We start from the raw sequence: 17,070 nt of genomic DNA, 5'->3' as shown, positions 1-17,070 counted from the left end.
CCAGCTGTTTCTGTCTTTCAGGGCTGTTGGGAGGTTTAAGAAAGAACAAGAGCCCAGATGGATCCGACTACGGGCTCTTCAAATCCAGCATGCTGTTTGGAACAGCGACCAGCCATATGCTGCTGGGAAGCTTAAAAGTCAGTAAGCCTTCCTCTGTTATCTGTCCCCAGTATCCAGCATGCAGAGACACCAGCATCACTCGACAACAAAATGTTGCAGCATGCAGTGCTTCTGGCTCAGGTTTCTAGCCACTTCATTCCATCCACCCCCTCATTTCCCTTCCTCTCCAGTCAGTCTGTGCTCAATGTGCATGCTCCATCCTCACGGCTGTTTTGGAGTTTGCTGCTTCTTCTTTACTTAAGGGGGTGGGCATTGGACAGACTTGTGCCCAATCCCAGCTGCATGAATTCTTTACTCAGAGGGCAAATCTCCTGGTGTAGTGGTTATAGACTATCGCACTTGGACTGGAGAGACCCAGGTCCAAATCCCACTACAGCCATCAACTCACTGGGAGACCTTGGAGCACTCACTATCTCAATCTAACCTACTTTACAGGGTTATTGTGAGGATAAAAAGGAAGGGGGGAAAGAAAGCCATGAACACAGCCTTGGACTTCCTGGAGGAAATGTGGGGCACAAATGTAGTAAGAAACTAAAATTGTTTCTAAATTCGCCATTGAGAACTATGCAAAGTTCTCTCTTTCACTCCTGAGAACCAGGAAATGGCCCATCTATATAATGAGGCGGATCATTCTACTCTCTCATGCTGTTCCAGCCACTATTTTCAGCAGAGAATCAACAAGGTTGGGATGACTTAAATCAAATATATTTAAATGATGTTTTCATTTATTTAATCAAGTAGAAAAGAGAGAAAATAAAAGTGCTTTATAGGTATGTTAAGGGGTTTTATGGTAAAATGGCAGCTTGGCCATATTGTGCCAAACAGACATGCTCAGAATAAATAATTTGTAAGTCAGACCATTGGTCTATCTAGCGCAACACTGTTTATGCTAGCTGGCAGCTGCTCTTCAAGATTCCAGAAATGGGTCTTTCCTAGTCCCACCTGGAAATGGAACCCTGAGACCTTCTGCACCCAAAGCAGATACTCTACTACTGAGCTAAGGCCCCAGTGGTAAGAAAGTCTTGTACACTTTCTCAAAACTTTTCAAACAAGAAACTTGAAAAGAGTTTTTTATTCTGCCATGCTAGATATAGATTCTGACCAAAGGCCTGAAATAAACTGCAAATCTATTTATAACACAGAGTTGAGATGCTGGTCAATTGACCGCCTATTACTTGACTGCCGTCAAATATTCCATGAAGTCAAGAATGCCTTTGTATAAGCGGCAGATTACTTTTCTTTTCTTTTTTACTGCATCCCATGGTCCTTTGAGAGCAATGATACAAGGGCTTCTGTGTACTGGTTACTTGTAAATAAAACCTCTAAGCAGTTTATAATAGCAGCTGCCTGGTGTCATTAATTTTTATTTTTATTTTAAAAAGGTAGACTGTATTGCACTTTTCATCACATCTGAGTCTCAAAGTGGCTCACTATGGGCATGAGGATGATACACTATTTGGAGACAGTACTCTTTCAACTATGTAATTCTCTATACTGTTGTTCTACCAAAATGATGTTTTCAGCAACGTCCAACTGAGTCCAATCAGCTGTTCATCTTGCTAGGACCTTGTCTCAAAAAGTGGGCAGTCCCAGGTGCATTAATAGGGGTAGGATGCAAATGCTGCCCATTTTCCAATACTCAATACATTGGGAAGACCTGAAATCTTGCATTTGCACCATTGATCACAACTATATTTTCTGACAGAGCACTCCACGGGTTATCAGTAAGAACACATTATTTTGCTTAAACCAGGAAGTTCCTCAGTTTCACTGAAACCCTATCAGTTAATGTTATGTACATATCAATTCAAGGATATATCTATGCACATGGGCCTATTTTAATATCTTTTTAAAAAGCATCTTAGAAGGTTTCACAACTAACTTTCCAGTCAAAGAAGCCATAGGTGTTTTATCAGGTGTGCGGCATGAAGACGACCAATAAAGTTAGTGGTGAACACTTAATTATTTAAGCTTTCATTAGATTTCAGCAGCACTTTGAATTCCTGGCACATTTAAAACAAAGTATATCATGTAATCCCTTGATGACAGAGGTGGTGGCCAAACAGTAAAACATTTGGCAGCATTCTTAATTCCCCATTCTAAACACAGCCTACTCTGAACAGGCAAATTCAATCAGTTAATCCTTATAGAATGTCTTATCTTTCTTGATCAACCATTCAAAAGGCCTCGTGATGAAAAAGCAGAGATACCAGTGTTTCTGCCCACCATGCTACTTAAGCAGTACAGTGGTACCTCGGGTTACATACGCTTCAGGTTACATACGCTTCAGGTTACAGACTCCGCTAACCCAGAAATATTACCTCCGGTTAAGAACTTTGCTTCAGGATGAGAACAGAAATTGTGCTCCGGCAGTGCAGCGGCAGCAGGAGGCCCCATTAGCTAAAGTGGTGCTTCAGGATAAGAACAATTTCAGGTTAAGAACGGACCTCCGGAACGAATTAAGTACTTAACCCGAGGTACCACTGTATTTGTAATTGCCAGGTCCTTGGTAACTGAAAATAAGCTTTCCTAGATTGCTCTCAAGGCAGGTTTGGGTGTGTGTGTGTGTGTGTGTGTACCTAAGAAGATTATATGGGATTGAGATCAAGTGTCGATCTCCCACCACTATGAATATTGCAAAAGCCTATCAGTTTTCACCAGAAACTGAACAGTCTGTTAGCCCACCCTACTGCTTCAACAAAGCTTGTTGAGGAGATACTCAGCTAGACTCAATGCCCAAGAAGAGACTGGGGTGGGTGGTGGGGGACTCTGGACTGTGGGAAAGTAAAGAAAAAATAGGGGGGAAACTGAACCAACCAACACCTTCAGCAAACATTGCTGTGCCATTAAAGTAGAACAGGCAAGGCCTCAAGAATCCCCTCTTCCCAGCAGCAACAAAGATTAAAAAAGAAATCCTTCCACAATCTCCTCTCTCTCTCATCCTGTTCACACATGCTTAAGGTACACACTTGGGTAAACTTAAGTCTCATGCCAGCAGCTGCAACCATAAAGTGTGAATGTGACAAACCAGCAGCTGAAAACATGCATCCAACACACATGATTAGAGACAGCCAGGATTTGCTATGGCTTCTGGTAGAGAGTATAGTCAGAGGCAAAGCCAGGTAATGGATAAAACAGCCATCCCTACTTCTGGAAGTTGGCAGAACTATAGAAGAATTGCATATTGAAACCATGGAAATCAGGATGCCAATTCAGCACATCTCTGCATAATTAGTACAGGATTTCCATATTATACAAATTGTGTCACCTGGAATGTGGTAACTAAAAAGACATTGCACACGGCAATCCAACCTGCAATCATAACCCTCCAATGGTTTGCATGAACAGCAGTAATTTGCGTAGCAATCCATAAATAGTCCCTGGGAAAGTCAAAGCATCGTCTGAATTAGAAGCAAACTACTGCTAAAATTATATGTGGAGACACTCCTATTGTTACTATTACAAAAGTACAGTACAGATGGTGTGCTAGGTGCTGTACAAATTATATTAAGGCAATAAAGTATCTAAATAAAATTAATTTTAATTTTGGACAGGAGTAAAACACCAGTTTATTAGAACTTGCATGTCACCCCATGTTTGTCCCACTCTATATAACCTACTTTTCTGGAGCAAATAAACATATTTCACTAATTAGATTTATAGCATGCCTTATCCCCAAGGCACTGGGTGGGTACAAATATGTCATCACCTCCTTTATGCTCAAAATAACCCTGTGAGGGAGGTCACAATTACTGATATTTTGCAGTTGGAAAACAAATGCAACAGCAACTTGCTCAGGGTCACCAAAATAGACAATTGTTGCAACCCGGCATCAAATCCCAGCTTAGAACTATAACATCACCAGGACATACAGCACCAAGCAATCTGAAGAATATTTACTCAGAATTTCTAAAGATTTCAGTGAGATTTGCTTCCGAGCAATAAATTTTTGGGTTGGTCTTTAATGTCACAAAAGGTTATCTGCAGGCATTCTCTGGTTTGGTATTGCACTCTTGAGTTAGGAACCCTAGTCACATACAATCTATACAGTAGTACCTCGGGTTAATTACTTAATTCGTTCTGGAGGTCCGTTCTTAACCTGAAACTGTTCTTAACCTGAGGTACCACTGTATATTCAACACTAATCCCCATCCTAGCCCACGTGGATAAGCTAGGTAAGTGGTACAGCTTCTACAGTGGTACCTCCATTTGTGGACAGGATCCGTTCCGATTACGGACGGATCCCGAGGCTTTCGCAATTGGAGAGACCGCTTCTGCATGCACACACGCGGCAAAAACCCAGAAATATACGTTCGGGTTTGCTGCTTACATATGCCGAAGTTTACGTAACCAGAGGGATACGTAAGTGGAGGTATGACTGTACTTGTTAAAAACCACAACAGTAACTCTATACCCCAGTATTATGAAGTACCTCTTCTCTGAGGTACTTCCTCTTTTGCACTACCACCCCTCCCAACAGCAATGCTGGGAATTGCCCTTAGTGCTCAACCCCCATAGATTAACTGCACCTTGACTCCTGACTCGCTGTTCTGGAGATTGCCACTCTCCCCTGCAACGGATTAGTTTACAGTGGCATGTGAACCAGGCCTAATTCTGGCTTCCTGGAACCATGTGAACACGCCAGCTCCTGCTGAGAAGCCCTTAGCCACCTCCTCCCCAGTCCTCTTTATTACCATGACATGCTGAGTAAAAACAGGGGAGCAAAGCAACCTCTCTGGAAGCCACTTGCCAATAAAATCCCAATAAACCATATTTTGGCTTACAATGGCATGTGAGTTGTGAATCAAGCCATATTCACGCTAGTTGCTAGTGCCCCGTTCGTGCATGTGTGATTTCTTGAGATCAGGGAAGAGGAACCTTTCTGGCCACTTCTGTGGGTCAACTTTGACAACCCATGCATCAATCACATGATGCCTCACCTACCTCTCAAAGTTCCCTTGAGCAGTGCTTCCCAAGCTCCCGACAACATTGTGAACCACAGAGCAAGGGGGTTCGACAGTCCTACGCCCAGCACTTCAGAAGCTCTGAGCACTGGCCTTGCTCAGCAACTCCTAAACGCCTGGCAACCAGCTGGTTGTCGGGAATTTGGGAAGCACTGTGCAAAGTGCTTTGCAAGCCCTGTGGTCAGCACTTCTCAGCTCCCAAGCATACGGCTGACATAGCTGCTTTCTGCAGGGATCAGCTGTGGGATCAAGTTCCCATACCCCATGGGAACTTGAACACACAATGCATCACCCAATGGGAGATTACTTTAACCCTTTTACGTGCAGGGATGGGGCATGGAACTTGTATGTAGAGACAAGTCCCAATTTACACAGGGGTTACATTCCGAACGGCGGTTCGAATCCCCGCAATGGGCTGAGCGCCTGTTGCACGGTCCCTGCTCCCGCCAACCTAGCAGTTCAAAAGCACGTCAAAGTGCAAGTAGATAAATAGGTACCGCTCCGGTGGGAAGGTAAATGGTGTTTCTGTGTGCTGCTGTGGTTCGCCAGAAGTAGCTTAGTCATGCTGGCCACATGACCCAGAAGCTGTACGCCGGCTCCCTCGGCCAATAAAGCGAGATGAGCACCGCAACCCCAGAGTCGGCAACGACTGGACCTAATGGTCAGGGGTCCCTTTACCTTTAACATTCCAAAGTACCATGTATATTTGAAACACAATTGAAAATGCCAGCAAACACCCCGTTCCGCCCTTTTCTGTGACATTTTTGGGTCACTTTCAGGTTCAGCACGGTCACACACATATTGGACCTGCCTAAAATGGTCGCTCCCTGCAACTGATGCTCACACTAGCTGTTACTGCCCCATTCATACATGTATGATTTTTCTAGATCTTCAGTGCATCCCAAGAAAACTTGACAGCCCAGACTGGACTGATGGCTTAGGGAGTGTCAAAGATGCAAAGACTTTAGAAAGCCCAATGTGGCCTGCAGGTTACTTAGTGAGAAGCTGAGAAATGAAACATGAAAGGCAAGCTCTCACTATGCAACTATAAAGTTGGCCAATACGTGCAAACCTACCTTATGCATGTTTACACAGAAGCCAATCCTACTGAGTTTAATGAGGTTTACTCTTAAGCAAACATACTCAGGGCTTCCAGCCAAGTCTGACAAACAGGACCACCACATCTCTACTTCACATCTTAAAGCAGTTTAGAACCAATTTCACAAAAAAGACTTCCCAGAAAGATCCCTGAGGAATTATGGCTTTTGTGAAAGTTCTGGGAATTCTGTGCTAAGAATAGCCTCAACACTTCACAGCACTCCACATCCAAGGAATCTTCAATCTGGAACCGTGACATTTATAAACCAGTATGAAAGTGCATTCATACCCCTTTAACAGTCAGTTTTCCCCAAAGAATCCTGGAAACTGCAGCTTATCCCCACAGGCCTACAATTCCCAGCACCCTTAACAAACCACAGTTCCCATGATTATTTGGGGAAAGCCATGTGCTTTAATACATGGTGTAGATGTGACTTAGAAATGCCCACAAAAATAGATGACAATATTCCAGGGCGGGTTTGATCACATCAAGTATTGCCTTGGGAGTTTTGAGATCACTTTGTTCCCATTAACTCTGTGATCTGTAGAACAACCCTGCAAATTAACGCAGCGCTGTATTTCCCAAACTACAGCTTGGGACAGGGCTATAATAAGGGTGGGCCTTCATAAGACCATCTATCTAGTATGCAAGACTTTCCCTGGCTCACAGCTTATTTCCACCCTCTTGCAAAACCCATGTTTGGGGATGGGGCAGAACTAATATGAACCACAATACGGTGGAGCAGCCTTTCTCAGCTCCCATCATCCTTGACCAGTGGCCATGCTAGCTAAGGAAGCTGGGAGTTGTAGTCCAACGACACCTGGGGACACAAGGTTGAGCAAGGCTTCTCTAGAGTGATGGGGAGAACTCACCCAACAGGAACACCTGGCCCAGAAATGCAACAGTTAAATCCAATGGTATTGCTCTGTGCTTCTCAAATCCATGAAACTTCTCACAGATTAGAAAGCAGGAAGAAACATCAAGTATGATGTATAATATGATCCAAGAGCTTAGAAGAGGGGGAGGAGAGGGATAAATAAATGCACGTACCAAACATACACATTTGTTAGCACAAAACACATTTTTATAAGCCTACAGACAGTCAACTTTTTTTTTAAGTGTGTATTATCCTACCCAGCCCTCCCCCACACCAGTTCTCCAAAAGCCAAACCCTTCTTTGGAAGACAGCAGGGCGGGGGGGGGGGGGCGGAGCTGTTCTACAATTTCACTGCATGGCTTGAAAAACAACTTTGATTGGCACTTGGCCTGACCCACAGAGCAAGAAAAAAAGAAAAAGAAAAACAGCTTTGGGACAAAGAGTGCAAATATTTGAGCGCAATGACTTACATGCTTTCTTCATATTTACAAGAAAAAATCCTGGTACAAAGATATAATTAGAAAGAGGCTGCCAAACATACACATACACAGCACATTTGCCTTAGTTGCTCCAAGATCTGCCCAGCTCAGCAGTTTTAATTCATTTGCGCTGGACAAACAAGAGGCAACTCAGTTAATCAGATGTACAGAGTGGAGGCAAACCAATCAGAATATTCCTGAAGGGTGGCTTGCTGGATAGCTAGTATTGTTAGAAATAGTGGCAGATGTGTCTGGTTTGGCTTGGGGCTCCATAAACCAAGGTTTTGACGTGGTGAACAAGTGTTGCAGTCAAATGCTTATCTAAAAGGCCTCCCCTCTCCTTGTACATCACTTTGGAGTTTAGTTTATGGTTTGCATTATTCCGCATTCTGACTGAACCAGGGAAATCTGGTTTAATGTCACTTAACAAGCCAGGACCAGATCCCTTCAACCCACTAGCCATGTGTCCCAACTTTTACGAAGTGTTTTAACCCACCCCCCTCCAAATCACTTGGCATTACTGGCAGGGGCAATGCAACACACTTCTTCATAAGGATGTCAGCACACATGGAGAATTTAATTAGCTGTTATTATGGAAGGTGGTGGGAAATTCAACATGCAACTGCTGTCTTCAGTGGCAGCCTCATCTTCACTGCAACATATACAGGTACAGTCTTAAGAAAATAAAAAACATGTTTTCTAGATGTTGCTGGCTCTTTCACTTAAAACTAAATGGCCTAAGCCTAAAACTAGTTCAGGGAATGCTTTTCCCCATATTGACCCCTTCCCATTCTTCAGTCACTTTGGTCTTGTTCCAGGAAACACTTCCATCTGAAGTAAGGCCAGTATCCACTGGGAGCAGGGCCTTCTAAGGTATGGCACATTTCTTCTCAGAAGAGCTTTCCTATGAGGAAAGGTCTTCATCTGACTTCTGAAAACCATTTAAATTATTTTATTATTTAATGCCCAAAAGACTAGCAGTATTAATGCTCCTGGTAAGATTCTGGCATTTATATTAAACTCTTTTTTCATCTTTTTATGAATTTTATATGCATTTAGGGCCAATTCAAATCTCCCTCACAGGTAGAAAGCATGATAAAAATGTAATAAAATAAACTGTGTAATAAAATAAACTGTGACAAGAGATGCATGGATAACTTTGCCACAAGAGGGTAAGGAAAAGTAGCTGTGCGTGACCTGCACCCAAATCATTAGTCAGCCTCTATTTCTCCCCCCCCCCCACATCAAAATAAGGAAACTAACTTAATTTGCCCGGTTGCCTTGGCTTTGAAGATTTTCAAATACTTTTTTCCCCTTTTAGGCAAAGGAACATGTTGTTGACTACTCATATAGTGGTAACGAAGACTGCAGAAGCAAGGCACGTAGGAAAAGGGAGGAGGCATCATTCAGTTTGGAGACACACAGAAAAGCGGGAGGGGGAGTAACAGGTAGCCAATTGGCCTCTATTCAATTCTTGGCTTATTTTCCAAACAGTCAGTTTATTTTCAACCTCTTATTCACAGCCATGAGGGCCAGGAACCACACCTCAAGAAAGAGAGAAATGATATTCTCAGGATGCTAACTACCACTGATTCAGAGGTGGTCCCATGTTTACAGAACCCCTTCCCTAGGCATATTCATATGGCCCCTATGTTGATGGCTTGTAAAACAGCCTGAAGACTTTTTTGTTGCAAAATGCTTTCACTTGCTATTTTAGCGGTTTTGTATTTCACAGCTGTTGTTCTTTTAAAACTCTTTATGCTGTGCCACTTGTTTTTTATACTGATAGTTTATTGCTGTTGCTGTAATATTTTTAGTTGTTTTAGTGTTTTACGGATTGTGTGGTTTCACAGTTTATAATCACATTATGAATTTTATGCATTTAATATGTTGTGGGTAGCTTGGGGGGGATTTAACACCTGAAAGGCAGCCTATAAATATTGATCTTTTTAAACAGAATGTACATGACACAGAGATCAAATATCAGAGAGGTTTTGTCATAGGAATTTACTTACCCACATCTTAATAAATCAGAAATCACCTCAACAGTACAAAATAGTTAAACTATTCCTTTAAAAAAGAGATCCAAGGATGAAAATATACTCATTCATCACCCCAAACACACAACTTCCCAGGTGAAGTAGGAGTTCACTCTAGAAATATTACTTTCTGCAACATCCTTATACAGGCAAAAATAGCCATGTTTATATTACTTATTACATCTGAACAGCATCCATACACCATTTTTTTAAAACCTACATTTTAAGGAATTCATACTAGGATACAAGATTCTCACTAACAAGGGAGCCTTCCTACATACAGACAATGATTCATGATTCTAGCAACAGATTATGTGACCAGCAGGATTTGGTTCTCTTTTGAGCACATTATTACATAATTTTAAAACTGCAAAGAATTGGGGTATCGTATCTTTCACATACCACTTTTTTCTATCATCCAGTAACCCTTACTGCATCAATTAATCTGCTGAGTAATATCCATCTCAAAATCTCCACACATCACTTGGTATTCTGGGACCTTACATGAAATGTATGGAATCCTGACAAATCCGCCTTAATAAAAAAGTCATCACAATAATTTGTTAGCATTTTATTGTATGTTTCTCCTAATATATACATTTCTGCTTGTAATTTTGTTCCCTAATACACCCCAACATATTTTATGTTATTTTCACCAATATATACATGTTTATGTTCATGCTTTTGTGCACATTATCTGGTTGGAGAACTGAATTGCAAAATTCAGAAAAGTGCACATTTTGAAGGATAGCTTCATTTGGATTCACATTTGGGAGGGATGCGGGAAGTACAAATAAAGTAGTTTTGCATTAAAATGCAAACAGAATTTCTCCCCTATCCCTTGCTGGGTGCCACTTGGCCAGTATGAAGCACACTGTGCCATAGTACAGTCCTTCCTCCCCAAAAGGGAAGAGACATAGACACTGAGGTGGAGGGACTGCAAAGTTCTAGGCAGGGAGCTAATCTTGCAGCAAGTAGGGCCAAAGATGCTTCACACCCAGCAACAGAGGATTAGCTTGCAGCCCTAAAATTGCTAAGTATGGCAGAGAAGCAGGCAGCACATGGGAGCCTCTAGTCAAAGGTGTTCTCCCCACTCCTGTTTTGTACCCTGGCTGGCTGGATTCACAAGGAAGCTTGAAATGCCCTCTTCTAATGCCAGTGTTGGAGTACTGCTCCGGTCTACTGCATGCATGTAGCTGTGTGCAAGGAGCCCCCATTCATTCACTTACCAAAGAGATGCCTACGGGTAGAAGGCAGGAGGAAGAGAGCATTTAGAAGGGGAATCCCATGTTTGAAAAACCCTGCCAGTGAAACATACCCAGCACTCAACAGAAGATGTGGGCAAGATATCTTCTAGAGAATTTTGCTTGGCATTACTGTAGTAATTTTACTGAGGAACCCCCAATAAGCTTCCAAGAAAGCCAGATTTTCTGAGTGCACACACAGACATGATGTTCATATACAGAAAGGGGAGGGGGATCTAATAATAAGAGATTTGTCATGGAGACAAAATCTAAAATCAGACACACAATACAGATATAGCTGCTACAGAAAGTGTAAGCATAAAAAAGAGCAGGGAGCTTATATAGAGTTGAGAGGCATTTATTTTGACATACTCTACATATACAGAGAGGATACAGTTCAAAAGATAAAAGTTTCCTTCCCCTTCTCTTTCTTCACCCTCATAGCAGACCCACACACTGAAGTCAAGGTTATGAAGAGGACAGTGCTCCTTGCAAAAATGTGTGTCAGATGTGGGTGGAGATAAGGAAGATGAGATGTAGTCCATCTCTCTTTCTCTCTCTCCTGCAAGATGTCTTCAATAAGATATTATATGCAGCACTGAGGCTTAGTGTTGTAGAGGCAAAACCAACAGGAATCAATATCAATACAAAAGGGAGAAATAGTTAGAAGGTAGGAGGTTTCTGCTTCAATCATACATCAAGGCTGGAGGGTAATCTCTGCATTCTAGTCTGACAACATTGAAACCAATGAAAACCCTGGTTTGCTTAGTGACATCATTGGTATTGGCTGCAATCTTACAGGATGAAGCATATTCAGTGTCTGTCTGATATATGTGTCGAGTTACAATCTATCCCCCAACCCCCCCAAAAGGGTTCTAGTCTGGCTCAATGATTACTTGGGACAAAGATCCTATTTCCATGGTAAGGGGGGGGGGGGGAGAGACTATGATAGCTAAGTTTTACACCCATTGAAAAAATGAGCATGACTAAGTTAGGTCATTTAATTGCAAAATCCCCCCCTCACTTTTTTTTAACTAGAAGGGACAGAGCTGTCATAAATAAAGAGGGGAGCAATTTGAGTTGGACTGTCAAGCCTACGGCACAAATAAAATTTATATTTATTCTGCAAACTATCCCATAGGCTTTGCGCTGATAACAATATCCAGGAGGATAAACCACTCAGTCAGTCTGACCTTACCATCAACTATACCACCATTATCCACTCCTTCAATTTACTCCAGTCCTCAGTCAACATCATAAGCTTAGGCATTAAATACTTTGATGGGCAGTAATGCAAGGAGAAATCATCTCAATAGTCACGCATCAGTTTTGCAGCCTCCCACAAAGTTACACCACAGCCAAAACCTGAATTTCTTCTAGAAGTAAATCAAGACCTCTCAATTAAGATTAAGCAAAAAGCAGGAGAGAAACTAGAAACACATGAAAACACCTACATATAAATATTTGTCTTTAAAGTACATGCATGCTACACTTGATATTAAAGTGGGATTTTTTGAGCATCTTCTGGGTGGCAGGAGGAAGCTCAACCTGGAGCTATGAAAAGCTGTCTTTTGCTGAGTCAGGCCGTCAGATCCATCTAGCTCAGTTTTGTCAAAACTGATCAGTAGTGGCTCCCTAGAATTCCAGACAGGAGTCTCTCCTAACTGTACCTGGAGACACCTGGGATTGAACCTGGGACAAGTAGATGCTCTACCACTGAGCCTCAGCCACATTCTAGCTTCCTCCCACCTTTGGAAAGAGGGTGCACAAACCACATACAGAATTTAGACAGTGTTTGTTCTTATTCTTTTGAAGGTCTTGAGTCTTCAGGGACAAGACATATTTTAAAAATTCCAATGGATAAATGAAGTAGTGATACAGAAAGCACAGGTACAGCAAAATAAGAATTTCATACAGACACATGCCACATCAAGTACAGAGAGCACAACCCTGCCAAAGTCAAGCCCCTTTAATTGATTTCGCTAGACAATCCAAGTCTTTACCACTGAAACCAACAGGACAGGTCCTATGATCCTATGGCCCCATGAAAGATATCCCAGAGGCCATAGGAATCATTGGAGCACCCTTTATAAGGACAGAAAGGAAACTCCTCAACCTTGGAGAGGGAGATTCAGTGTTGGATCCCACCTCCCCATTGCTATGGAACCTTCCACAGCCCTTCCTCTATTGTTGTCAGAACTGATCTCAGCAGAGCAAAAAGGGGGGGGGGGGCATGCCAAGGGTGTGCTTGGATCCAAAAGACCCAACGCCTTCCCAGTCCCCTGGCACACATCCAAACTAGGAACACTCATACAACAGTGAATTTCATTCCCTTTATTTCCCATGGGAGGTGAATAGTTTTGGGGGATGTAGAAAAAACAGAAAAGGACAAAGGTGAGCAAGGGCCGTCCTCTGTTCTCAGGGCCCTGGAGAATCCAGGAGGTAGATGAACTGCCTTCAATTCCCTTCCTTTCAGCCCTGCCCGCCCAGGATCACACTGTTTAAAGGTGATTATCTTTACCATACTGTTTAAAGGTACTTGTTTTAACAGGATCACACACAGAGAGAAAAGTATACACTTATTACAGTAAGTGTCAGACTTAGTGAATGTTAGCACTTACTAGCAATTCTTAAGATTTTTGGAGGACTGCCCACAGTAAATGTCAGAAATGTGCAAGTCATTAACCTGCGTTTTTAGCATTAGCACATCATTTACTTCTAAGCAATGGAAATATATAGGCATATTATATATAACCTAATTAAGGCAATTAGGTTAGCTCTGAGATTTACTGGTAAATATTTTCTGACATATCCCACTGAACCTTTTTCTTCTTCAATACAATGATTACAAACATAAGGCAACATTCCCCAGGGCTGGAATTCTATACTTTCTTATCTGGAAGTAAGACCTACTGATCTCAGGGAAGCTTTATTTTCAAGTAAACATGCAAATTTGTTATACTTAGAGGAGACCATTAAAACTCAATGGGCAAGTGTATAAATCAGATGTCACCCATATTCTATACACAAACACAAAGACGCACACCCTATTGCACTATATTCATTTAGATGGTATGTGAAACCAATCTACCACCCCTTTTTCTTTTACTGACGACATGATCTGCTATTTTTTGATGCTGCCAGGCTGTATACAATTTTATCAATTGCTATTATTATTATGCTTTTGTTTAAGTGGTTCAGTACCAACTGTAACCACACTGAGCACCTTTCAAGAACAAGTCACACTTAAAGCACATGAACAAATAATAAATTATGCATACATTGTATTAAAATAATATGCATATTTTATGCAATTTTAATATACAATATATACATATAATATGTACAGTATTATCCTATTTTACTCTGCAATTATAAACTACCTTACATTATAAACAAAAGAACACAGTTTTAAAACTTTTTAAAACAACCAAATAACCTTAATATAGCTAGCACTTAAAAGCAGCCAGCCCAATACACTTTGTAATATAAAAATAATGGGCTGGCTCCAGACTAATTTAGCCACGCTTTACCCTCATTAAAAATGATTGGACTTTTCTTAGTCGTAATTAACAGCACAAGCCTAACCACATCACATCTACTTAGAAGTAAGTCCTATTGAGCTCAACAGGGCTTAGTCCCAAGTAAATGTGGTGACAGGACTGTCAGTTGTCCCATGGACTGCAATGGGGCTAATGCATGGCTAACTTAAGGCTGCAGTCCCAACCCCACTTACCTGTGAGCAAGCCCCACTGGGACCAGCACAACTTACTTGTGAGCAAAAAAACGAGTTAGGATTGCAGTTAAGTCTACATCCAGCTGGATATGGTTATTATTATTTTTACACAGCTGTACTATGCAAATCATACCTATTTTATACATCTTTACTACTGGATAGGAAAACACACAAACTGCTCTCTTGATATATACATATGTATTTAGAGATAGGGTTGTATCCAAATTAAGTCCTGCTCAGAGCAGACCCGCCAAAATTAATGGGCATGGCTAACCTGGATACATTCCTTTCTGAGGGTCCTAGAAGTTAGTTACAGACAACACCAGCTGTCCAAGATCTATCTACTCACAAGTAGAGCCACTGAAACCAAGGGACCCAAGTCAGCCTTGCCCATGGGACTTCAGTGGGTCTACTCTGAGGAGGGCTATTGCGTTGTATCCCAGCTAAGTCCTCCTCAGAGCAGACCCACTGAAATTAATGGACATTGCTAATCTGGATACATTCATTTCTGAGGGTCCTAGAAGTTAGTTGCAGGCAACCCCTCGCTGTCCAAGTTCTACTCACAAGTAGAGCCACTGAAACCAGGAGACCCATGTCAGCCATGCCCATGAGCCTTCAGTAGGTCTACTCTGAGGAGGGCTACAGTTTTGTACCCCAGTTAACTGCTCCCCAGAGCAGACCCACCGAAACCAGCAGAACGAAGTCAGCCATGCCCATGGGACTTCAGTGGGTCTACTCTTGAGGAGAACACGAGCTACCAATGTAACTCACGGGCGCACCAGAATTCACACTTACACACATATAACGCCTCATTATATATGCTTTGGGATAACCCTGACTGACTGACACACGTACACAAGCAGCCCTACGCCAAGGTGAAAGAGCCCCACCACCAGCACCTCAGAGGGGCGCGCGCGCCTCCCTCCCCCCCCCTTTATAAGAGTTGGCCGAGGGGGCGTGGCCCGAGCGCAGCAGCCCAACGGTCCGCAATCGGGAACGGCGAGCAGCATCTCCGAGCGCCTTCGGGCAGAAGTCGCCTCCTCCGATCGGGCTCCCCCCCCCCCCCACCAACCGCCCGCTCCCCGCGCGCGCTGCTCCCCAACGTTCCACAGCACCGCGCGCAGGCGCGGAGGGGTGTATGTGTGTGTTTGTGAGAGGAACGTGACGGGGGTCGACGTACACCCACCTGCCTCAGCACTTTCCGGCAGTTGCTACAGACCCTCCGGCACTCTCCGTGGCCGCTGCCGCCGGGGGCGGACGAAGGGCAAGAAGCGGCGCCCCTGTTCATGGTTGCCGGAGCCAGCGGGGGCAGAGGGAGGCGACTGGCTGCAGCGGCTGCCTGCGCTCAGCGCTCAGCGCCTCCGGCCGCCGCCCCCATCCGCCGCTCTCCTCCTCCTCCTCCTCTTTCCCCCTCCCGCCCCCCTGGAAGGGCTTCGGCTTCAGCCGCTCAGGAACAGCCGCTGCCATCCCCGCCCCGCCCACCAACCGCGGCTCTCCCTCGCGCGCACACCCCTCGGCCACCGCCAATCGCCGCGCCTCGGCCACGCCTACCCGCAACCCCCGCCTGGCCAATCGCAGGCGCCGGCCACAGCCAGCCAATCGGCCGAGCGTTCTCCCGCTCCCCATCTCCGGGCAGTCTCCGAGTTGGAGGAGGGGCCGTCGCGCAAACGGGGCGGAGAGAAGAAGGGAGCTTTTCGGCAACCTATAAGGGGGCGCAGGAGGTGGGGCCAGGTGGCGCGAGGCGGGGGTTCCCTCGGCCAATGGGACGCGGGCCATGTCCATGGGCTGGAGGTGGGGAAACGCACCCACGAGGTGGTCACGCCCCCGTCTCTCAGTGCTTACTGCTGCTGCTCCTTTGGAAGGCGCAGGAAAGGGAGGAAGAATGATAGAATGGTAGAGTTGGAAGGGACACGCAGGGTCATTCAGTCCAACCCCTTGCAGTGCTGGAATATTTTTGCCCAATGGGGGGCCAGGACCCAGGACCCCCAAAAATATTAATCTATTAACTGGTTTTGCTTTTACATTTAGATTTCTTCTTCTGCAGAAACCCTCCACAAACCAGCAGAAAAGGGAAAGTATTTAAAAACATGTAACTTCCTTTTGCTTTGCTATATGCTGTATAAGATGCTGGCCCTGAACAGTCAACAATGCGCAACCTTACATATGCCTACCTAACCGGACCCTGTGATCATCGTCTGTGGCCCTTCTCTGTGTGCCCACGCCACAAGAGGTCCAGAGGGTGGCAACGCAAGAATGGGCCTTTTCTGCAGAGACTCCTCTTTTTGGGATGCTCTCCCCAGGGAGGCTTGCCTGGTGCAAATACTTTTCTCTATAACCAGGTCTGCCTTTAGCTATATGTGGGCTTTTAGAAGTGGGTGGGATTTTTTAATGCATGTATTTTTCCCCCCCTTTGTTTTAAGGTAGCTATGTGGGGTTTTTCGTTTGTTTGTTTGTTTATTTTGGGTTGCCCTGCTCAAGAGAAAGCAATTAACAAATAATAATAATAATAATA

At 43.8% G+C, this 17,070-nt stretch overlaps 1 protein-coding gene across 2 annotated transcripts in view; it reads right to left on the bottom strand.

The window, feature by feature from the left end:
* The window catches only part of SESN3 (sestrin 3), a 65,805-nt gene extending 49,816 nt beyond the window's left edge, over positions 1–15,989 (bottom strand). For both annotated transcript variants that reach the window (XR_014563613.1, XM_083736917.1), the window contains exon 1: positions 15,745–15,989. Coding sequence is in view for 1 of the 2 variants with exons in the window: in XM_083736917.1 (XP_083593043.1) it covers positions 15,745–15,846 (102 nt within the window). In the remaining variant the exon portion in view is untranslated. The remainder of the gene's footprint in view (positions 1–15,744) is intronic.
* Positions 15,990–17,070: the final 1,081 nt, after the last annotated feature.

The sequence above is a fragment of the Podarcis gaigeae genome (assembly GCF_964106915.1).
Source record: "Podarcis gaigeae genome assembly, chromosome: 4".
Lineage (NCBI taxonomy): Eukaryota > Metazoa > Chordata > Lepidosauria > Squamata > Lacertidae > Podarcis > Podarcis gaigeae.
This window is presented reverse-complemented; position numbering and strand designations above follow the sequence as displayed.